The 25,607-nt window shown below is 35.1% G+C and overlaps 1 protein-coding gene and 1 long non-coding RNA gene across 5 annotated transcripts in view; one reads left to right on the top strand and one right to left on the bottom strand.

Annotated features, from left to right (window-relative positions):
- LOC141401795 (uncharacterized) overlaps positions 1–25,607 on the bottom strand; it is a 61,370-nt gene that overhangs the window by 9,406 nt on the left and 26,357 nt on the right. The window lies entirely within an intron of this gene.
- On the top strand, positions 1,442–8,756 carry LOC141401793 (uncharacterized). 3 transcript variants are annotated; one of them, XM_073982291.1, is made up of 4 exons: positions 1,442–2,020; positions 2,845–3,476; positions 3,626–3,769; positions 4,016–8,756. In XM_073982291.1, the coding sequence occupies exons 3-4, from the start codon at positions 3,646–3,648 to the stop codon at positions 4,882–4,884; spliced, it is 993 nt and encodes a 330-aa protein (XP_073838392.1). In that variant the 5' UTR covers positions 1,442–2,020; positions 2,845–3,476; positions 3,626–3,645; the 3' UTR covers positions 4,885–8,756. The 3 variants fall into 3 exon arrangements, with proteins under 3 accessions (XP_073838392.1, XP_073838391.1, XP_073838393.1); XM_073982290.1 differs by having other exon boundaries at positions 1,442–2,769; XM_073982292.1 differs by lacking the exon at positions 4,016–8,756 and having other exon boundaries at positions 1,442–2,769; positions 3,626–3,933.

Here is a 25,607-nt window from a genome sequence, read left to right as displayed (position 1 = left end):
CACTTTTACAATTTCTCGTATGAGATATCGTCCCCTCTTTGCTCATATTGGTATATTTTACACACAGTGATACTGTTTTGTATCATGGCATCAAGCGTTCTTTTTGTCAAAAAAGTGTCTAATGAAAAAAATAAATAATTTTATGATTTTCAAATAACTTTAGATTTATTAACTCCATAAAATCTCATGCGACCAATCATAAACGTGTAAAACACGACAAACTCTGTTGCAAAAACAGTTGCAACTTTTGGTACTTTTTGAGAAGAGTTGGATTTTTTTGAATAAATACCGAATACAACACTGTATTTTTGGTGGATTTGTGCCGGATTTAATATAAACCCAGCCGTGAGAGGATTTAATTTTTGTAAGCAATAAATCCTCATGAAGTGGGTTAACCCGGCAAAAAGCTGTAGTGTAACCGTAATAGCCCGTTTAGACTAGTCATTTTAAATCGACTCGATTTCTAAATCCAACTTTCAAATCCTAGTTGTTTAGACTAGTCTAAAATGATATAAGATGCCAGTCAGCTGATCTTTGTTTACGTATACATACGCGAATTTGCAAAAATAATTGCTTGCAAATTAAAATGGAATGGAATACTACACAAAATAATCTGACAAATTGCTATTAAATATGTTGTTTACGATTTATATTAAATTAAAGCTACATCCCTTTTATTTTTATTTAATATTTTTTCTATTTTTCTGCTCCTGTTTGTTTTGGTGTGTTTGTGTTTACAGTTATTTGAAAAATGTAAATAATAGGGTTATGACTTTTTTACAACCTCATATCCCTGTGTCATATTTTGATGAGCTTTTGCATAAGATTAGATAAAATCTTAATTACAAAGTGATTCGATAGAAAAAAAAGCTCATGTACAAACGATGAGCTTTTGCATAAGATTAGATAAAATCTTAATTACAAAGTGATTCGATAGAAAAAAGCTCATGCCAAACGATGAGCTTTTGCATAAGATTAGATAAAATCTTAATTACAAAGTGATTCGATAGAAAAAATCTCATGCACAAAAAGCTTTTAAAGAAAAATTTTGGAGTCACTTTAAGCACATAAATAATTTAAAACAATCGTTAAAGCCACACGACATATCCAGAATGACATAAGCTTTTTTTCTCATAAATTTTTTAATTTTATATCATATACATATTATATATTATTCCATGTATCACATAAATTGAATGGTTTGTGCGGGACCTTTTTCAATATTTAAATGGAATAAAAATTATTTTAGTCATTAATAGGCAAAATGGCATTTATTCGTTCATCAGGAAAAAATTTGGTGCAAAATGTTTTTTTTGTTCATTTCATAGGATTTTCCAAAAATTTCTTTTCAAAGTGGTTTGTGCGTGACTTTTTTTAATAATTGAATGGATTGAACGTTGTTATTTTTGGCATTAATAGGCAAAAGTCCATTCACTCTCGCTACAGGAAATCATTTTTGAGAAAAAAGGTCAAAAAGTCATAACCCTAGTAAATAAACGACACATGAACATAGTTGCCAATATTGGTACAGACTGCAATAGTTGCATTTTTAGGAGCAAAAGTCAGTGTTGTATATCAAAATATTTCGATTTAACATTTGATTTAAAACAAATCCAAGTTTTGAGTTGATCTAATTTTGTATGGTAAATCAGGGTGGATTAAGCACTTAAATCGAGATAATGCCCTTAATCAAAGTATAAGGGTATAGTCTAAACGGGCTATAACATAATACACCAACAAACACCACAAGTGGTGCCCGCTTACAAACAGACGTAAGCACACCAGCAAGTCAGCCGTCTACAGCAAAGCCAACAACGTCAGCTGCCGGAAAAACAACGAAACAAAAACAGACAGAAAAATCAGCCACAATGGACACAGCCGAGATGAGGAAAGAAATGCTGAAAATGCAAAAACAAATTCAGCTGCAAATGCAACAACAAATGCAAACATTGCTTCAAAATCAGATGCTGCAATTGAAGAAAGAAATGGTAAAAACCTTTGCATCGCAGCAACCAAAAAGGTCCGTCCAAAACCCTCAGCCACAAACATCACAACAACAAATTCTTGATAAGCCATTAAAGCCCCCATTAACGTCACGACAACCAATACAACAAATCACAACGCCGCCAACACAGGAACTATCGCCGCCGTTGCCTAACATGCCACAGTCAATTATACGCCAACCAGGGCCGACGCACGTAACGCAAGGAACGTCCGTACAATACCCAGCAAAATTTATTTGAAGTTGTTCCTTGTGAAGTCGTGATTGAATAGCTTTTTTTGAAGCAGTCCACGCAGAGTCATGAAAAATGCAGTCCGTTCTTCACATTTTGACAATGTCCGATTTGAATCCATTTCATAAATTTTTCACATTTTAGAAATTTCAAAATTTTCCAAAAAAAAAATTTAAAAATACAAAGAACTTAATTTGTTTCTTGTTAATTATAATAACAGCAATATGTTTGCATCCTTAATAAGTAATTTGTATACAAAAAATAATAAAAGTGATTTCGAACTACATCTTTGTTTGTAGCCAAAGAAGTAGTTGAATCATATGTTGTTGTGATTTATTCACTACAAAGAACTAATGCAAAATGTGTGCTTAAGAAGTAAATTAGACAGTATCCTCACTGCACCATGCCCTTGTAAAAATCATGACTTCTTTCACGTAAAAAGATGTAGTCCGGAATCACTTGCACTCATGATTTAACTACTTCTTTGGCTACAAACATTTTGCTGGGTACATGCCAGCACATGGACAACCAAATAGTACCATTAATACTGCAAATACAAATTACAGCAATATGCCTCAAAAGAAAATTTGTCCTCTTCCAATATTTTCAGGGTTGCCAGAAGAATGGCCAACTTTTTCCGAGTCTTTTTACAGCACCACAAATGAGTTTATGTACAGCGACCTACACAATATTATGAGGTTAAGAGACACTTTAAAAGGTAAAGCCCGAGAGACAGTGGAACCATTATTGGGAAGCTCTGCCAATATGGAAGACATCATGAGCAACCTAAAAGATACGTTCGGAAGACCAGAGCAACTCATCAAAACCCAAATTCAAAAGGTCCGAAAAATTCCCCCATTGGCTAAAGACGATTTGAATGCCTTAGTAAATTTCGCCATTAAAGCATCAAATATGGCAACATTTTTAAAAAACGCTGGAGGAGAACATCATGTACATAACCCATCTTTACTGAGTGAACTTGTAGCGAAATTACCAATAAACCGACAAATGGAATGGGGTGAAAAATGTATTTCTTTAAATGAAACGCCTTCTATTTTAGGTTTCAGTTGCCTTAAAAAAGATCATCAATTGAATCAGTGCAGAAATAAGGTGCGTTGCAGTAAAAATAATTGCCAAAAGTTCCACAATGTGTTACTGCATTATGAAATTGGTCCCAATGAAGAAAATGAAAACGCAGGTGGAACAGTTCAACAGCAACCTGAACAAAGAAATTGTCATGTCGTAAGTAATGCTGGTAGCATACTTTTTCAAATAATAATAATATATAATTGTTCCACAAACATCCCAGACGGGACAGGGGAGACTTTTTCAAATATTGCCTGTAAAATTATATGGTAAAGGTAAAATAATTTCCACATATGCCTTTATAGATGACGGGGCAAATGTAACAATGCTGGATATTGGAATTGCCAAAGACCTGGAGCTAAAAGGAAACAAAACACAATTATCCCTACAATGGTTAAATGAGCATTCTGTGACGGAGGATTCCGAAGTAGTGGATCTGATAATAAGTGGTATGGGGAAAAACGACAGACGATATGTGATGAAAAATATATATACCACTTCAAATTTGTCATTGCCCATTCAATCTTGTTAATTGGAAACATTGGTAACAAATTATAACAATGTTAATGTATCGAAAATAAAATTTGATAATTACAAGAATGTGAAACCAAAATTAATCATTAGTTTACACCATTGTTTTTTGACTGTGCAATTATATGGTAAAGGTAAAATAATTTCCACATATGCCTTTATAGATGACGGGGCAAATGTAACAATGCTGGATATTGGAATTGCCAAAGACCTGGAGCTAAAAGGAAACAAAACAAAATTATCCCTACAATGGTTAAATGAGCATTCTGTGACGGAGGATTCCGAAGTAGTGGATCTGATAATAAGTGGTATGGGGAAAAACGACAGACGATGTGTGATGAAAAATATATATACCACTTCAAATTTGTCATTGCCCATTCAATCTTGTAATTTGGAAACATTGGTAACAAATTATAACAATGTTAATGTATCGAAAATAAAATTTGATAATTACAAGAATGTGAAACCAAAATTAATCATTAGTTTACACCATTGTTTTTTGACAGTTCCACTGGATGTGCCCCGCTCGTTGTCTGCCGCTGGGCCGATTGTAACCACTACAAGATTGGGTGTTGTTGTTTATGGCCCAACGCCAGGAGAAAAAGCCTCAACTAAAAATCGTGCTCTTCATGCCAGAATGAGTGCTCCTTCAACAGACAGTACAGGAAATTGTTTACAACAAATAAACTGGATGATGCAAAATTATTTAGATGTGGAAACGCTTGGTGTAAAAGTGACTACAACAAAACTATTGTCAGCTGATGATGAAAGAGCTATGGAATTGTTAAAGAAACACACAAGAACAGTTGGTGAACGCTATGAATGTCGTCTTTTGTGGAAACAAAACGTGCCTCCATTGCCAGATTCATATGAAATACCTTTGAAACGTTTATACAGTGTGGAAAATAAAATGGCACGGGATAGTGAATATGTCAGTGCATATTGTGAGAAAATAAATGACTACATATCAAAGGGCTACTGCAGAAAAATTGAAGTGAACGAATTACCTTTAAATCCAGAAAGTGTTTTTTAACTTCCTCATTTTGGTGTTAAAAATGTGAACAAAAAAGGTATTCGAATTGTGTTTGATGCTGCAGCCGAAGTGAAGAATGTGTCACTGAATAAGTGCCTTTTAAGTGGACCAGACATTAACAATTCCTTAATCTCAACAATTTTTAAATTTCGTAAAGCTCCAATAGCCGTTTGTGCATACATAAAAGAGAAGTTCCATCAAGTCAAAATCGCCAAAGAAGATCAAGATTGCCAACGATTCCTTTGGAGATAATGGAGATAAGAATAAAAGAGTGGAAACTTATGTTATGCAAAGAATGATATTTGGAGCAACTTGTTCGCCAACTATAGCCCAATATGTGAAAAATATGAATGCCAATATATTTGAGAATAAGTCACCTCGTGCAGTTGAAGCAATTGTTAATCGCCATTATGTAGACGACTATGTCGACTGTTTCCAAAATGAGGAAGAAGCCGCAAAGGTGGTAAAAGACGTGATAAGAATTCACAGTGTTGGAGGTTTTGTGTTGAGAAATATTATTTCAAATTCCAAGACGGTAATTCAAACTTGTGGAGAATCGGCCAGCGGAGTCAACGATAGCGGTGAAATTTTGAATAAAAATTGTATTGAAAGGATTTTGGACATACACTGGTTGCCAAATCCAGATGTTTTCTGTTTCCGCTTGAATTTACATAAAGTTGATAAATCCATTTTAGACTTTTCTAAGATTCCGACCAAACGTCAGATGCTCTCTTTGAACATGTCAATCTATGTCCCATTCGGATTTGTTTGCGAATTTATGGTTGCTTCGAAAATATTGATGCAAAAAGTATGGAAGTCGGGTATAGAGTGGGACGAAGAGTTGCCTAGCGATTTATATAGTAATTGAAAGTTATGGTTAGCTGAATTAAATATGTTGGAAGAATTTCGTATTCCAAGATGTTATCTTAAGGATTTTTCACACAGAAAAATTGATTTACATATATTCGCAGATGCGAGCGAAGAGGCAATGGCAACGGTAGAGTATTGGCGCGTGGTAAGTGAAGTTAGAATTAATGTTTCTTTTGTAATGGGAAAATCTGCTTGTGCTCCTACAAGATACCATACCATACCCAAGTTAGAACTGCAGGCGGCAGTTATGGGTGTCCGTATGAAAGATTTAATCGTCTCCAATCATGTGAAAAGTATTAATAAAATCTATTTTTGGACAGATTCTCATACGGTGATACGTTGGATTCATTCGGATCACCGTAAATATAAGCAATATGTGGCCAACAGGGTGGCAGAAATCCTCGAGAGCAGTGAGATACATAATTGGAATTGGTGTCCTCGTATTCTCAACCCGGCTGATGAGGCAACAAGAGCCAAATTTCCCGTAAGGTATGAGGTGAACGGACGGTGGAAAAATGGACCAGAATTTGTACGTCTTCCTGAATCATAATGGCCTTCAGCAAATAATATTGAAAATTTTTTGGATGCCAGCGACATTGAGCTGAGATCAAAACATGTCGTGCTCGTGGCTCGTCAGTGTGATTCGGTGGTTCCAGATATAACTCGATTTTCAAAATATCGTCGATATAGACGCACCGTGGCTTGGATGCATCGTTACATAGAAAATTTTGGTCGCAAATTCAAAAAGGTTGAACTATTAAAGGGTGAAGTTTCGGCAGAAGAAGAAGCATGGGCCGAACAATATTTATGCCGAAATGTACAAAGGGAAGTATATGCTGACGAAATTGCCGATATTGGTCTACATGGTCATGTGAGTAAGGACAGCAAATTGAAGATGTTGAATCCTGTCTTCGGTCCAGATAAATTATTGAGGGTATCTGGTCGTATTGAGAATGCTCCATGTCTGCCGTACCATTCCAAAAATCCGATCATCCTTCCGAATCAACACCCTTTCATACGTCAACTTGTGGAATCGTATCATCTCAAATTTTGCCACATAAATAAGTCGACAGTCATCGCTGAAGTTCATTTGAAATTTGAAATTGGTTGATTGGCATGGCGCAAGAGTAGACGTGTTTTTTGTGGCTGTTCGAATTTCTTTGTAAATACGGAAATATACGGTGATAATAATGTATTAAACACTAAATTGGCTTAAGCATGCAAAAACGGTCTTAACTTTAATAAAATATGTATTAAAACAAAGCAGTTTCACCATTTAATTACTTATAAAAAAAATATGAAAAAGCATTAAAAAGTCTTTGTTAATAGTGGTGAGAGTACCATGGGCAATTTCTAACTATTTCTCTCTCAAAGAGCAAGACAAAATTTAAAATCAAAGATAATAAAAATCAAAAACAACATTGAGTGGATGTCAGCATTTCAATTGTTAATTTCATTATTATTATATTCGTGAAGAGTGTTCTCTTATGCTGATACACAACAGAATATAATAAATGAGAGACAAGGCAAGTCTGCGATACTTAATAACAAATTAAATTAAAGCAATTGCTGTGGGTGTTCTCTTATACTGACATATAATGCCAGAATGTGATAAATGAGAGATGAAATAATACTAACTGTCTAATACTGCAAAATAAAATCAAAAAAACAGAACGTATCAGCTTACAAACAAAAACAATAAACTTGTAAATGAAGAAACACAAATAACTTTAAGAATACCACGACCAATATTGAAAATTAAGCTATAGAAAAACTAACGAGAATTTAAACCTGTTTGCTGCAACACCGCTCTATTTCAATCAAATCTTATTTGCACGATGGAGTGTGCAATTTGTAAGAAAAACATCAAAGCGACTTCTAGCATCGACTGTGGAATGTGTAATAACAAATTTCATATATCGTGTGTGTCTTCCACAAGTCCATCATTGTCTGATCCGGTGCTAAAACTGATGAAAAATAGCTCAAGCGGGATATTTTTTAAATGCATTTCTTGCCTCAATAACCCAATTAACCGAGGAACAGTATTGGCGGATACAACAAATATTTCGAGCAAGTTGAGTGAATTGGAATCGTCAATTAGTCATCTTTCTAAGATTGTACCCGAAGATGTTGTTCCCCAACTGAAAGATATAAAAAACGACGTCGCCTCGTGTTTTTCCAAAGTTAGGGAGACTGAGGAATTTGTTAAATCAAAAGTTGCTACCTTGGAAATGGAAAATAATAAATTACGGCGACAGTTGAATAGATCAGATGTGTTGATAAGCGGCCTTCCTGGTAATTTGTCTCCTGATGAACTATATAATGCTGTATTTAAGATTGGCAGAGCCCTTGATGTTGATGTTCAACATGTTGACATTAATATGTGTGCTTACATGAAAAGGAAGAAATTGGTGGTTGCAAAATTTAATAGCGTGTTTAAACGAGACTTACTTTTCAAAAACTATATTCAAAATCGCAGCCTGAAGTTAAAAGATGTTATCGATACTGACATAGAGTCCCGAGTATTCCTCAACAACAACCTCACACCAATTGAATCTAAGTTGAGCTATATGTGCCGAACACTCATAAAGAGGAAGAAAATTAAGAAATTCGCAATTTTTAACAAAAACAACCCAGAAGCCAAATTAATATTTGTCGATGATACCCATCAGATTTTATCTTTTAAGAAGCTGGCTGTTATGCTTAAGGATCTTCCCGTTGAACCCACAACCAATGCTTAATTTATTGTTTAAAATACCTAATTATTTGCATCTGCTTTTGATTATTTTTTCCCCTGCATGCTGATTGTATTGATATGTGCATTTTTCTATTTTACAAATTTTTGAATGGTCATATTTTTGAATAAATGAGAATTATGAAATATGAAGAGTTTATATGTAATATTAATATTATTAATTTAGTTTTAGTTTATTATTTCTTGGCACGAATATGGATAGGGTACTTAAACTTTGATAATGGCTAGTAACCTTGGTCCGACCATTGGCTTGGAACCCATAAGGTGTTTAGCTCTAAACAGAGATAACTTAAATATTATTCATTTTAATGCACAAAGCATTGTGCCAGGAGCGAATTCCTTTAAAATTGATGAAATGAGATATATATTCTCAAAGAAATACTTTGATATTATTGCGATATCTGAATCGTGGTTGAAAGATTGCATACCTGATGAACTAGTAAATATCGAGAGTTATAAATTATACAGAATGGACAGGTTAAGTGGGCGTGGTGGAGGAGTATGTATGTACGTTAGGAGTACTCTATGCTCAAGGGTTGTTTATGAATTAAAGAAAGACATGATTTCAGAAGGTTTATTTGTAGAAGTGGATAGTGTCGGTATGCGTAAAGTGATTGAGGGTGTGCTTTACCTCCCATACGGTAATTTGAAAAGCTGTGAACCTATCATTGGCGAAATCTCTTCTAAGTTCGACAATGTAATTCTGACAGGGGATTTTAACATAAATCTTTTTGGACGTAGCGAACTTGTCAGAAGTTTTTGTCAGCAATACAATCTTGATATTGTACACAACTCTTTACCAACGCATTTCAGCGTTCATAGTGAGCGATGTTCAATTATAGATTACTTCATGGTAAGTGATATAAATTCTGTAGATCGTAAAGGACAATTTCACTTCCCAGCGCTTAATTCTCATCATGCTGCAATATACATATCGTACAAATTAAACAAACTCGAATCGGAGAGCAATTTTACATTCCGCGATTACTCCAAGTTAAACATTAATGCGTGTATCCGGGATTTGGAAAACTGTAATTTTGACAGAATGTATAACTCCAATAACCCTGATACTCAAATTGAAATCTTTAATGAAAATATCCTGTATGTTTTCAATAACAATGTCCCTTTAAAAACAGCACGGAAGAAATCTTTCTTTTTTGGATTAAAAACGCTAGTATTAAGTCGGCAAGAGAGATGCGTGACTTTGCATATGCCGCATATGTTGAAAATAGAACCACTGAAAACTGGAAAACCTTTTGTAAACATAGAAATCGACTAAAAAGGATAATGCGCAGAGAAAGAAAGAAACATTTTTGTAACATATTCTCTGTATCTTCTTCAAAGGAAATGTGGTCAGAGCTCCGTAATCTCGGGCTGTCGAGTAGTCGTAATGTGGGGTGTGGTGTGGATGTCAACTCTTGCAATGACTTTTTTACATTACCTCAGCTGGATAATGCACCTCATATTGAGTATGATATGATTGCTGATGATGATGCCTTTCATCTTAGAAATACAGATGTAGAGGAGGTCTGGTTTACACCATTGTTTTTTGACAGTTCCACTGGATGTGCCCCGCTCGTTGTCTGCCGCTGGGCCGATTGTAACCACTACAAGATTGGGTGTTGTTGTTTATGGCCCAACGCCAGGAGAAAAAGCCTCAACTAAAAATCGTGCTCTTCATGCCAGAATGAGTGCTCCTTCAACAGACAGTACAGGAAATTGTTTACAACAAATAAACTGGATGATGCAAAATTATTTAGATGTGGAAACGCTTGGTGTAAAAGTGACTACAACAAAACTATTGTCAGCTGATGATGAAAGAGCTATGGAATTGTTAAAGAAACACACAAGAACAGTTGGTGAACGCTATGAATGTCGTCTTTTGTGGAAACAAAACGTGCCTCCATTGCCAGATTCATATGAAATGCCTTTGAAACGTTTATACAGTGTGGAAAATAAAATGGCACGGGATAGTGAATATGTCAGTGCATATTGTGAGAAAATAAATGACTACATATCAAAGGGCTACTGCAGAAAAATTGAAGTGAACGAATTACCTTTAAATCCAGAAAGTGTTTTTTAACTTCCTCATTTTGGTGTTAAAAATGTGAACAAAAAAGGTATTCGAATTGTGTTTGATGCTGCAGCCGAAGTGAAGAATGTGTCACTGAATAAGTGCCTTTTAAGTGGACCAGACATTAACAATTCCTTAATCTCAACAATTTTTAAATTTCGTAAAGCTCCAATAGCCGTTTGTGCATACATAAAAGAGAAGTTCCATCAAGTCAAAATCGCCAAAGAAGATCAAGATTGCCAACGATTCCTTTGGAGATAATGGAGATAAGAATAAAAGAGTGGAAACTTATGTTATGCAAAGAATGATATTTGGAGCAACTTGTTCGCCAACTATAGCCCAATATGTGAAAAATATGAATGCCAATATATTTGAGAATAAGTCACCTCGTGCAGTTGAAGCAATTGTTAATCGCCATTATGTAGACGACTATGTCGACTGTTTCCAAAATGAGGAAGAAGCCGCAAAGGTGGTAAAAGACGTGATAAGAATTCACAGTGTTGGAGGTTTTGTGTTGAGAAATATTATTTCAAATTCCAAGACGGTAATTCAAACTTGTGGAGAATCGGCCAGCGGAGTCAACGATAGCGGTGAAATTTTGAATAAAAATTGTATTGAAAGGATTTTGGACATACACTGGTTGCCAAATCCAGATGTTTTCTGTTTCCGCTTGAATTTACATAAAGTTGATAAATCCATTTTAGACTTTTCTAAGATTCCGACCAAACGTCAGATGCTCTCTTTGAACATGTCAATCTATGTCCCATTCGGATTTGTTTGCGAATTTATGGTTGCTTCGAAAATATTGATGCAAAAAGTATGGAAGTCGGGTATAGAGTGGGACGAAGAGTTGCCTAGCGATTTATATAGTAATTGAAAGTTATGATTAGCTGAATTAAATATGTTGGAAGAATTTCGTATTCCAAGATGTTATCTTAAGGATTTTTCACACAGAAAAATTGATTTACATATATTCGCAGATGCGAGCGAAGAGGCAATGGCAACGGTAGAGTATTGGCGCGTGGTAAGTGAAGTTAGAATTAATGTTTCTTTTGGAATGGGAAAATCTGCTTGTGCTCCTACAAGATACCATACCATGTGAAAAGTATTAATAAAATCTATTTTTGGACAGATTCTCATACGGTGATACGTTGGATTCATTCGGATCACCGTAAATATAAGCAATATGTGGCCAACAGGGTGGCAGAAATCCTCGAGAGCAGTGAGATACATAATTGGAATTGGTGTCCTCGTATTCTCAACCCGGCTGATGAGGCAACAAGAGCCAAATTTCCCGTAAGGTATGAGGTGAACGGACGGTGGAAAAATGGACCAGAATTTGTACGTCTTCCTGAATCATAATGGCCTTCAGCAAATAATATTGAAAATTTTTTGGATGCCAGCGACTTTGAGCTGAGATCAAAACATGTCGTGCTCGTGGCTCGTCAGTGTGATTCGGTGGTTCCAGATATAACTCGATTTTCAAAATATCGTCGATATAGACGCACCGTGGCTTGGATGCATCGTTACATAGAAAATTTTGGTCGCAAATTCAAAAAGGTTGAACTATTAAAGGGTGAAGTTTCGGCAGAAGAAGCAATTGTTAATCGCAATTGTTAATCGCCATTATGTAGACGACTATGTCGACTGTTTCCAAAATGAGGAAGAAGCCGCAAAGGTGGTAAAAGACGTGATAAGAATTCACAGTGTTGGAGGTTTTGTGTTGAGAAATATTATTTCAAATTCCAAGACGGTAATTCAAACTTGTGGAGAATCGGCCAGCGGAGTCAACGATAGCGGTGAAATTTTGAATAAAAATTGTATTGAAAGGATTTTGGACATACACTGGTTGCCAAATCCAGATGTTTTCTGTTTCCGCTTGAATTTACATAAAGTTGATAAATCCATTTTAGACTTTTCTAAGATTCCGACCAAACGTCAGATGCTCTCTTTGAACATGTCAATCTATGTCCCATTCGGATTTGTTTGCGAATTTATGGTTGCTTCGAAAATATTGATGCAAAAAGTATGGAAGTCGGGTATAGAGTGGGACGAAGAGTTGCCTAGCGATTTATATAGTAATTGAAAGTTATGATTAGCTGAATTAAATATGTTGGAAGAATTTCGTATTCCAAGATGTTATCTTAAGGATTTTTCACACAGAAAAATTGATTTACATATATTCGCAGATGCGAGCGAAGAGGCAATGGCAACGGTAGAGTATTGGCGCGTGGTAAGTGAAGTTAGAATTAATGTTTCTTTTGGAATGGGAAAATCTGCTTGTGCTCCTACAAGATACCATACCATGTGAAAAGTATTAATAAAATCTATTTTTGGACAGATTCTCATACGGTGATACGTTGGATTCATTCGGATCACCGTAAATATAAGCAATATGTGGCCAACAGGGTGGCAGAAATCCTCGAGAGCAGTGAGATACATAATTGGAATTGGTGTCCTCGTATTCTCAACCCGGCTGATGAGGCAACAAGAGCCAAATTTCCCGTAAGGTATGAGGTGAACGGACGGTGGAAAAATGGACCAGAATTTGTACGTCTTCCTGAATCATAATGGCCTTCAGCAAATAATATTGAAAATTTTTTGGATGCCAGCGACTTTGAGCTGAGATCAAAACATGTCGTGCTCGTGGCTCGTCAGTGTGATTCGGTGGTTCCAGATATAACTCGATTTTCAAAATATCGTCGATATAGACGCACCGTGGCTTGGATGCATCGTTACATAGAAAATTTTGGTCGCAAATTCAAAAAGGTTGAACTATTAAAGGGTGAAGTTTCGGCAGAAGAAGAAGCATGGGCCGAACAATATTTATGCCGAAATGTACAAAGGGAAGTATATGCTGACGAAATTGCCGATATTGGTCTACATGGTCATGTGAGTAAGGACAGCAAATTGAAGATGTTGAATCCTGTCTTCGGTCCAGATAAATTATTGAGGGTATCTGGTCGTATTGAGAATGCTCCATGTCTGCCGTACCATTCCAAAAATCCGATCATCCTTCCGAATCAACACCCTTTCATACGTCAACTTGTGGAATCGTATCATCTCAAATTTTGCCACATAAATAAGTCGACAGTCATCGCTGAAGTTCATTTGAAATTTGAAATTGGTTGATTGGCATGGCGCAACAGTAGACGTGTTTTTTGTGGCTGTTCGAATTTCTTTGTAAATACGGAAATATACGGTGATAATAATGTATTAAACACTAAATTGGCTTAAGCATGCAAAAACGGTCTTAACTTTAATAAAATATGTATTAAAACAAAGCAGTTTCACCATTTAATTACTTATAAAAAAAATATGAAAAAGCATTAAAAAGTCTTTGTGAATAGTGGTGAGAGTATCATGGGCAAATATTCAACTCACTATTTCTCTCTCAAAGAGCAAGACAAAATTTAAAATCAAAGATAATAAAAATCAAAAACAACATTGAGTGGATGTCAGCATTTCAGTTGTTAATTTCATTATTATTATATTCGTGAAGAGTGTTCTCTTATGCTGATACACAACAGAATATAATAAATGAGAGACAAGGCAAGTCTGCGATACTTAATAACAAATTAAATTAAAGCAATTGCTGTGGGTGTTCTCTTATACTGACATATAATGCCAGAATGTGATAAATGAGAGATGAAATAATACTAACTGTCTAATACTGAAAAATAAAATCAAAAAAACAGAACGTATCAGCTTACAAACAAAAACAATAAACTTGTAAATGAAGAAACACAAATAACTTTAAGAATACCACGACCAATATTGAAAATTAAGCTAAAGAAAAACTAACGAGAATTTAAACCTGTTTGCTTCAACACCGCTCTATTTCAATCAAATCTTATTTGCACGATGGAGTGTGCAATTTGTAAGAAAAACATCAAAGCGACTTCTAGCATCGACTGTGGAATGTGTAATAACAAATTTCATATATCGTGTGTGTCTTCCACAAGTCCATCATTGTCTGATCCGGTGCATTTCTTGCCTCAATAACCCAATTAACCGAGGAACAGTATTGGCGGATACAACAAATATTTCGAGCAAGTTGAGTGAATTGGAATCGTCAATTAGTCATCTTTCTAAGATTGTAGCCGAAGATGTTGTTCCCCAACTGAAAGATATAAAAAACGACGTCGCCTCGTGTTTTTCCAAAGTTAGGGAGACTGAGGAATTTGTTAAATCAAAAGTTGCTACCTTGGAAATGGAAAATAATAAATTACGGCGACAGTTGAAGATCCGATGTGTTGATAAGCGGCCTTCCTGGTAATTTGTCTCCTGATGAACTATATAATGCAGTATTTAAGATTGGCAGAGCCCTTGATGTTGATGTTCAACATGTTGACATTAATATGTGTGCTTACATGAAAAGGAAGAAATTGGTGGTTGCAAAATTTAATAGCGTGTTTAAACGAGACTTACTTTTCAAAAACTATATTCAAAATCGCAGCCTGAAGTTAAAAGATGTTATCGATACTGACATAGAGTCCCGAGTATTCCTCAACAACAACCTCACACCAATTGAATCTAAGTTGAGCTATATGTGCCGAACACTCATAAAGAGGAAGAAAATTAAGAAATTCGCAATTTTTAACAAAAACAACCCAGAAGCCAAATTAATATTTGTCGATGATACCCATCAGATTTTATCTTTTAAGAAGCTGGCTGTTATGCTTAAGGATCTTCCCGTTGAACCCACAACCAATGCTTAATTTATTGTTTAAAATACCTAATTATTTGCATCTGCTTTTGATTATTTTTTCCCCTGCATGCTGATGGTATTGATATGTGTATTTTTCTATTTTACAAATTTTTGAATGGTCATATTTTTGAATAAATGAGAATTATGAAATATGAAGAGTTTATATGTAATATTAATATTATTAATTTAGTTTTAGTTTATTATTTCTTGGCACGAATATGGATAGGGTACTTAAACTTTGATAATGGCTAGTAACCTTGGTCCGACCATTGGCTTGGAACCCATAAGGTGTTTAGCTCTAAACAGAGATAACTTAAATATTATTCATTTTAATGCACAAAGCATTGTGCCAGGAGCGAATTCCTTTAAAATTGATGAAATGAGATATATATTCTCAGAGAAATACTTTGATATTATTGCGATATCTGAATCGTGGTTGAAAGATTGCATACCTGATGAACTAGTAAATATCGAGAGTTATAAATTATACAGAATGGACAGGTTAAGTGGGCGTGGTGGAGGAGTATGTATGTACGTTAGGAGTACTCTATGCTCAAGGGTTGTTTATGAATTAAAGAAAGACATGATTTCAGAAGGTTTATTTGTAGAAGTGGATAGTGTCGGTATGCGTAAAGTGATTGTGGGTGTGCTTTACCTCCCATACGGTAATTTGAAAAGCTGTGAACCTATCATTGGCGAAATCTCTTCTAAGTTCGACAATGTAATTCTGACAGGGGATTTTAACATAAATCTTTTTGGACGTAGCGAACTTGTCAGAAGTTTTTGTCAGCAATACAATCTTGATATTGTACACAACTCTTTACCAACGCATTTCAGCGTTCATAGTGAGCGATGTTCAATAATAGATTACTTCATGGTAAGTGATATAAATTCTGTAGATCGTAAAGGACAATTTCACTTCCCAGCGCTTAATTCTCATCATGCTGCAATATACATATCGTACAAATTAAACAAACTCGAATCGGAGAGCAATTTTACATTCCGCGATTACTCCAAGTTAAACATTAATGCGTGTATCCGGGATTTGGAAAACTGTCAAAAGACAGAATGTATAACTCCAATAACCCTGATACTCAAATTGAAATCTTTAATGAAAATATCCTGTATGTTTTCAATAACAATGTCCCTTTAAAAACAGCACGGAAGAAATCTTTCTCCGATTGGATTAAAAACGCTAGTATTAAGTCGGCAAGAGAGATGCGTGACTTTGCATATGCCGCATATGTTGAAAATAGAACCACTGAAAACTGGAAAACCTTTTGTAAACATAGAAATCGACTAAAAAGGATAATGCGCAGAGAAAGAAAGAAACATTTTTGTAAAATATTCTCTGTATCTTCTTCAAAGGAAATGTGGTCAGAGCTCCGTAATCTCGGGCTGTCGAGTAGTCGTAATGTGGGGTGTGGTGTGGATGTCAACTCTTGCAATGACTTTTTTACATTACCTCAGCTGGATAATGCACCTCATATTGAGTATGATATGATTGCTGATGATGATGCCTTTCATCTTAGAAATACAGATGTAGAGGAGGTCTGGTTGTCGTTGTCCAAAATAAAAACTAATGCCGTTGGATGTGATGAAACCCCTCTGAAGATCATAAAACTTATCTTTTCTTTAATTTCAAGACACATAGTTCATATTTTTAATACCATACTTATGACGTCGACATTTCCTGTGGCTTGGAAATGTGCTAAAGTTATCCCTATAGCTAAAATTAAAAATCCAAGTTCCTGCTCAGATTTTCGTCCAATAAGCATTCTTCCTGGCTTGTCTAAAGTGTTTGAAATAATTGTAAGCAATCAACTATTGAATTATTTGCAGGAAAGAAACCTGCTGTCAACATATCAGTCAGGGTTTAGGAAAGGGCATAGCACCACCACTTTGATGATCGATTTGACAGACTCTATAAGGCGACATCTGGCGACATATTGTCGCGTTGATTAGCTTGGACTTTAGCCGTGCGTTTGATTCAATATGTCACGAAGTATTACTTAATAAGTTAATCCAATTCTTCAAATTCTCTTTACCTTCTTGTGACCTGTTTAAATCCTTTATTTGTGGTAGGTCCCAGTTTGTTGAAGTTAAAGATAAGAGATCTTCAATCCGTGAAATATATAGGGGTATAGCCCAGGGGTCGATACTAGGGCCTCTACTATTTTCATTATATATGAATGACCTGTTTGATAACTTAGCATTCATGAAAGGTCATCTATATGCGGATGATCTGCAGATTTTCTAGCATTGTACTATGGATGGTGTTAACCAATTTCGTGTCGATGTGGATGATGAATTAAATCGATTAAATGGTTGGTGTATTCGAAACTTTATTTCCATTAATACATCAAAATCTAAAACACGGCTATTTAATTCGAATAATAACAATGATTTGTATTTTACCTTGGGAGGATTTGTAATTGATAATGTCCAATATATTAAGATTTTAGGTTTTTATATTGACTCCAACTTGAAATTTGAGCACCATGTAAACATCCTAGCATCAAAGTTGTCCTTTCTGTTACGGCGAGTGTACTCGGCTGGACCATTCCCCCGTGATGTAAGGGAGAAGATTGGTATGACCTTACTGATGCCGCATTTGACCTATGGGCTTGAGCTCATTTCCCGTGCTTCATTAGGTACTTTAGATCGTCTTGAACTTTGCATTAATCGAATCGTGAGATATGTATATAATTTAAGGTATTATGAGCATGTTTCTTCTTATGTCTCACAATTTTTAGGCTGTACATTCAGTCGTTTCATGGACCTAAGAGTTTTGCAATTACTGTTTAAGGTTATGAAATTTGGGCGCCCCTCTTACTTATATTCATCATTTGTGTTCGTTAATTCTGTTAGAACATCAGCCTTAGTTGTACCGATACATCAAGCAGTAGTAATGCAACGTTCTTTCCAAGTAAGAGCTACGCGCTTGTGGAATTCAAAAATTCCTTATAGTGAACGAAATTTTTCTATGTCCTGCAATCATTTTAAAGCAATGTGCATGTCCTGTTTTTAAAAGGAATATTATTTAAATGAGAATTTCCTTGTCAATGACATAAATATATTTTTTCTGCCCATGTTAGTTTTGGTGCAGTACTATCCATATTCGTGTTAAAAAAAAAAAAAAAAAAAAAACAAAAAATATAATAAAATAGTTAAATGATATGTTGTATAGTTTTTTAAGACATTAATTTTATATAGCGTCATTTTTATATAATACTTTGTAATCGTGTTGGCCTTAATCGGCTTTTGATTACATAATGGTAAATAAATGAAAATGAAATTTTGGGTGCCATCTCTCCGTCGTTTACTCAACAGCATACAATCAAGATGTCAGGGGGGTTACTCTGTATTGCGAAGCGTAAGAAAAATTGTACCGAATCAAGTAATTGGTACTCTCTAATGCGTTTTCGCACCTCCTTTCGCATCTAATTTTCGCAAAACTGGTATCACCCCACTCTGTAATACGAAAGCGTATGTCAAAATCGTGCGATAAGCGCAAATATCTTGCGTTAACAAAATATCAAACGCAAAGGAAACGAATCATGTAAGTTAGCACAATTAAATGCTTGTATTTATATAATAATTGTTTATTCTTTTAGGGAAATGTTGGTAAAATGTTGACGTATAATAATTTAATAAATTATTATTGAAAAAATCAAATTACAATTATTAATTATTTGCGGCATTGGAAAGTACTCTTCGTCGAGTCTCATATTTCATAGGTTTTAGTAATAATGTTGATACAAGTAAAAAAGTTAAGACCCATATCTCGGGAAGTATAGACTTAGCTCTGGAAAATTAAATATCGTTATAAACAGGGTACCAAAGGCTACCTATGGTAAAAATTTCAGACCCATCCGAGAGGTGCTTCTAAACGACACTTGTTCCAATTTCTTTATTTGCCACCCAATGCTTATTTTTCACTATATTTTTTATAAATCGTAAAAACACTTTGTATAGTTAAATGGAATATTGTTTTGAGGACCAAAAGCAAGAGATTTGCACAAGAAGCCGTATAGCTTCTAAATAATTTGTTGCTATAAACGAACGATTAAAATGAAAATTTTCAATTTTTGGTTTTTGCAATACATTTGTTGTCTAAATGTACATAACCGCATCTTTACTGAGACGAATAAATCTTTTTCCCTGTAATCCGTTCCGCCACCGAATCCATAATTATTTTTTGTTGTTGTTATAAACGATTAGCGAGTTTTAAAAACGAACGTACCGAACAAACATTTTTTTTAATGTTTTTATTTAAAATTTTTTGACATTTCTTTTTCTCATTCTTCGTTATTGTTTACATTGTGCAGCCAGCGTTGTCATATTTTCGGTTTATTTTGCAAAAGCGTTTGCGTTTGTAATACAGAGTACCAAATTGTACTCTTAACGCATTTAACTTTCGCATCGCATTTGCTTTCGAATCGCAATACAGAGTAACCCCCCAGGTTTGCCGAATTCGAAGAGCGAAGCCATGTCAGCCTCAGATGGATCTTTTGCCAATAGGCCGTGTAACGCCATATGTCCGACCCTTCACTTACACTGGCCTGGACTACTTTGGACCAGTGACTGTTACTATTCGTCGCCAGCGAGAGAAGAGATGGGTCGCCTTGTTCACTTGCTTGACCGTTCGGGCTATCCACTTGGAGATAGCCGCCGATCTTTCCAGTGATGCCTGTTTATTATGCATAAGAAATTTTATCAATCGTAGAGGTGTGCCTTTGGTAATCCGAAGTGACAACGGCACTAATTTCGTTGGGATCGAGAAGGAGTTAAATGGTGAGAAAGGTTTTATTGATAATAATGTTATGACTTCGTCCCTTTCAGCATTGGGTATCCAATGGAAGTTTAATACTCCTGCAAATCCAAGTGAAGGTGGTGCATGGGAAAGGCTTGCCCAATCTGTCAAGAAGTCCCTGAATGCGATGTTAAGAGAACAATCACCGAGATTCGAGACACTCCAATCGTTTCTAATTGAGGCCGAGAACATGATTAATTCCAGGCCGTTGACTCATTTGGCTGTGAGCCCTGAAGATCCTGATCCAATGACACCAAACCACTTTTTGCTTGGATGTGCCAACTCGACGCAAACACCAGCACTATTTGAAACCCGTTTGATGAATTTAAAAAATGGTATGTGGCACCAATGGTTTCGAGAATATCTGCCTGATTTAACTCGTCGAACGAAGTGGTGTCTGCCGACTCATCCTCTCAACGTTGGAACCCTTGTTTTTATTTGTGATGCTGACCTCCCCCGATCACAATGAAAACGTGGTCGAATTGTGGAACTATTCCATGGCAAAGATGGTGTTGCACGATCCGCCAAAGTCAATTCTAGCTCTGGGATTTATAGAAGGCCTATTGCCAAACTTGCCGTTTTGGACGTTGATGAATATGCTGGTGAAGCCTCCCCCTCTGGGTCAGTTCACGGGGGCGGGGATGTCGGTGATGGTCACCTTAGAATTGGCAACGCATCCTGAAGTTCGAAAACGTCCAGTGAACAATATTTTGTCCTGTGAACAATAATTTTTTTTGCAGTTTGTTTTTATTGTCTATGTAAATGTAATTTTTAGCAACATTTTTCAAGCTTATAAAAGGCGCTCCAGGCGTTGATTCTGTCCTTTTTTGATGGACAACTAAAACATGTAAGATGAATTTAACAAGTTGTCATTTTAATTATTTAAACTTAACTTATTTCTATAGCGAATAAACGCCACACATTTTAATATCAAACTTAAGCAACATTGGATCTGTTTTTACTTGGTCGTCGCCTATGTTTATATTACTGCCGTTTGATGTTAGTTGGTTTGTTCGGGTTGTCAGCCTATAGCAAAAACGGAGCCTTTTAGTGTCAAAGCCGACATTATTTTACTTGATGACTTTCTTTTAATTTGATGCCGGATGAGACACGACACCCACACAGAATAACGTAATGTGATAAAGTAATTTGAATGAATGAATGAAATTGAGATGTTAACATTGTTCTCAAGAAATGTCGGTTGAACAAACAAACACAAGGCAATATAGATTTGGGAAACATTCAAAGTTCTTCTTTAGACGATTTGGGAACAGGATTTTTGACAATTAATACATGTACTCACTGTCTTATCATGTGTAAACGCAGGGTTAAGGAGCCGAACTTGTGGCTTAATAAAACTCTCAAATAATGTCTTGTTCAGACTGACGGTGTTTCGCTCTCTATTCGTTGTTCGACCCCAAATTACGATGTAATTACTTCATTTCCCATACAAAATATTGAGAACGAACAACGATTTTCAATTTAAATTACTCTCAGAACGACGATAAAATATGTCCCATCTCTAACAAATGAGAGAATTTATCGCAATAAATTATGACAGGAAAAATAAAAAATGTATAAAAAATCCAAACATTTTTAGAAAAACTGCAAAATATGAATGAAAAGTAAACAGTTTAACGACTAGAATACATTCAAATCATAGCAAATTTTGTCTTCTCTTGTATTTGTTGCAGTTGTATTTCTTGTCCGTCGTTTCAAATTCGCGTACAAATCTAGAAACAAAAATCAAATGCCGGCCGGAAAGTCTGTATACCCAAAAAGTTATTTTGGCAGGTCTCTCTCTCGTTAATTTTCAAAATAGAAAAATTGGAAAATATACTGAAAACACCAAAATTGTGAGAAAAAATAGAAAACATGAATGAAACTCATATAATTTAATATTAAATAGATATCTGAAAGAAGGACAAATATTTTTTCAGTTCATATAAATTAACTTTACTTGTCTTTTGGCTGAAACTTTCTTTAAAATCAGTAAACAAAAACTATGAAAATATGAATCAAGTTGCTATGAATTGTGTACCATGTCGCATGGTAGAACAAATACAAGGTAAAGTTAATACTACAACAAATACAACTCGAACAACAACCACAAAGGAATTTGTTTTTGTTTGTAACGTTACTGCCAGTTGTATTTGTAAACAAAGCAAGGAAATGTCTATAAATTATTGGAATTTAAAAAACTTATAATTTTTCACATTTGGTTGAATATTTTGGAAAACATGAATAAAAATTCGTTACATTTTCAATTTTTATGGTTCCACATCATTCCACTAAATGCATAAATTCTCGCAGAAAGTAGAATTCTTGCAGAAAAGTTTGGGGTCGCTGGAAATTCATAGAAAAAGCAGAAGCTGTTTCAATGTTTTGTTTTAGAAATCAAAGAAGCACATGTTTATTAGGGCTTTATTTTTTTAAATTTTAACAAAATACCTCACATATTAACAAACGTTGTATCGCCTCTACAAGCGGTGATTTACTGCGCGGCTTATCGTTCGAACTTGGAGGAGGTTACATATCATTGATATGAAGAAGTCTTTCTGGGAAATGGTTTTTTCCCAATGATATATTTTTTTCTCAAAAAATATATGTCCCTAATGTACATCGAAATAGAAATGAATGTATAAAATGTCATATGAAATTTGACACTAACACTACAACCCAGTTCAGTCAGCTGGGTATTGCTGCTACCTTTTCTTGTTCTACCATGACCATGTCGTATGAACGGGTTAATTCGTGGACGTAATTATGAGAACGAACGACGTTATTCAAATGCTGGTATGAAAATGCTGGCATAAAAATATTTAATTTTGACTTCTTATTTTTTTTTTTTGACTTTGGTTAAAAATGACGGTGAAACCACCATGCGTCAGGTTAGTTCAACAGGATGACCAATCCGGTATAATATGGGTATAGAGCCAAATAATTATAAAACGAAGGCAACAATATACTGCAACAGATCTAGACTTCCAGATGTTGGCATCCACACGCAGTCACGAACGTACGTACGATACGATAACGTACAGCAAACATAAAATGTTGACTGACATAAACGTGAATATCACAGATAGTTTTGTAGATTGATGACCAAACGAACGTTTGATCTATACTTTAATTCCAGATTCGTTAATAAAATCGACCAGCGATTTATAATGTCGATTCGATTTGGATCTCAAAAGAGAAACCATATCGTCAAATGTATTACAAATATCATATTTGTGTCTCATAGCTGTATATTTGCTGCAAGCAAAAACGATGTGCTCTGCAGTCTCAGGTACTTCACAAGTATCACTGTTGGATGATTCACTTACACCTATTCTGTGTAAGTAGTCTTTTGTATATGTGTGGCCAGATAAAAGGCGATTCATAATCTTGATATCCTTAGGGACCCATCCCGTCCCAATGTACGTGTATATTGTTAATAATTGAAGCAAATTTTCTTCCTTTTGTTTCAGATTTGAAAACAAATTCATCATTCCAGGCTTCAGTAATATTTTCTTTAATGATTCTGAGAGCTTCATTTGTTGATAATTTAACTTCAAGTGGAGCGCCGTATATAGATGCCGTCTTTGCTATAGAATCCGCTTCTTCATTTATTCCAACGCCACAGTGACTGGGTGTCCAGACAATATGGCAAGACTGGGTGTCCAGACAATATGGCAAGATTCAATATTGGATTCAGCAAGTTTGTTGTGGAAAAGTGCCACTGTATAATTGTCGCTATTTTCACTGACAAGCGCTTTACACGCCAAAAGACTGTCAGTGAAGAACACACATTTTCTAGATCCATCCTCAATCGCTATTTCAAGAGCTTTGACTAATAGCTCATTTAGACTACCATAAATCCTCGACTGGATTTAATAAATCCAGTACAAATCTCATTGCATTTAGATATACATTTTGGAGGATTTAAATGGCAGTCAGCTGATTTTTGTTCATAGCACAATTACCAAGGTAGATGCATCAGCCCATCTGAACGAATGTGAAACGTCAAAAGAATTTTTTGTAAATTGAATTCGTCTCAAAAAAATACGTCAAATTACAAATGTATTGTTTAATACTGAAAATGTTAGCACATTATGCTACTAATGCTAACTAAAGAGCAAATAAAGAATTATTTTATCGCAGTTTGCCCATCTAAAATATATATACGAATTATTTTATCGTTTAGACATCATAAATGTTAGTCTTGGTTGATTAAAATTTACTTTGTACATCAAAACAAATTTAATTTTTCAGCCTTCTTTACAATTTTTTACATTTTAAATTATTTTTAGTGTAGCAGTTCACCGATGCATCTACCTTGTTTCTTGTGCCAGCTTGCAACTTTTTGTATTTTCTAGCAACATGTTGCAAAAAACAGAGTTGTATACGAGGATTTATGCCAGATTTAAAACAAATCCACTCAATAGGAGGGTTTATAGCTCATTTAGACTACCATAAATCCTCGACTGGATTTAATAAATCCAGTACAAATCTCATTGCATTTAGATATACATTTTGGAGGATTTAAATGGCAGTCAGCTGATTTTTGTTCATAGCACAATTACCAAGGTAGATGCATCAGCCCATCTGAACGAATGTGAAACGTCAAAAGAATTTTTTGTAAGTTGAATTCGTCTCAAAAAAATACGTCAAATTACAAATGTATTGTTTAATACTGAAAATGTTAGCACATCATGCTACTAATGCTAACTAAAGAGCAAATAAAGAATTATTTTATCGCAGTTTGCCCATCTAAAATATATATACGAATTATTTTATCGTTTAGACATCATAAATGTTAGTCTTGGTTGATTAAAATTTACTTTGTACATCAAAACAAATTTAATTTTTCAGCCTTCTTTACAATTTTTTACATTTTAAATTATTTTTAGTGTAGCAATTCACCGATGCATCTACCTTGTTTCTTGTGCCAGCTTGCAACTTTTTGTATTTTCTAGCAACATGTTGCAAAAAACAGAGTTGTATACGAGGATTTATGCCAGATTTAAAACAAATCCACTCAATAGGAGGGTTTATTTTTGTATGGGAAATCTGGTAGATTTTGGCTGGATTTAGCAAATAAAACCTGATAATGCGCTAAATCCGGCTAATGGTGTCATATCTAAATGGCATATTATTTTTGTATGGGAAATCTGGTAGATTTTGGCTGGATTTAGCAAATAAAACCTGATAATGCGCTAAATCCGGCTAATGGTGTCATATCTAAATGGCATATAAAGCCCAAAGCTTTCCAAACATTTCCAATTTTAAAGTAGATTCTATGATCCAGGGAATAATTGTAAACAGCACAACCCGTCGAATCGGCTGATATAGACGCATCTGTAGCAAAGATTGTGTAATTATTACTTTTCTAATATGCAATTTCTCTCCTGGAAATTGCATTAATCACATCCACGGGAGTTTTGTCTTTGGCATCCGGTAACAAATTGAGCTTGAGTTGTAGACTCTTTTGTCGTGAACTCGTAATAGACAT

The sequence above is a fragment of the Musca autumnalis genome, unplaced genomic scaffold, assembly GCF_047663935.1.
Source record: "Musca autumnalis isolate F117 unplaced genomic scaffold, ASM4766393v1 scaffold_4, whole genome shotgun sequence".
Classification (NCBI taxonomy): domain Eukaryota; kingdom Metazoa; phylum Arthropoda; class Insecta; order Diptera; family Muscidae; genus Musca; species Musca autumnalis.
Note: the sequence above shows the minus strand (reverse complement) of the source record. Positions and strands in the feature narration are given on the sequence as shown.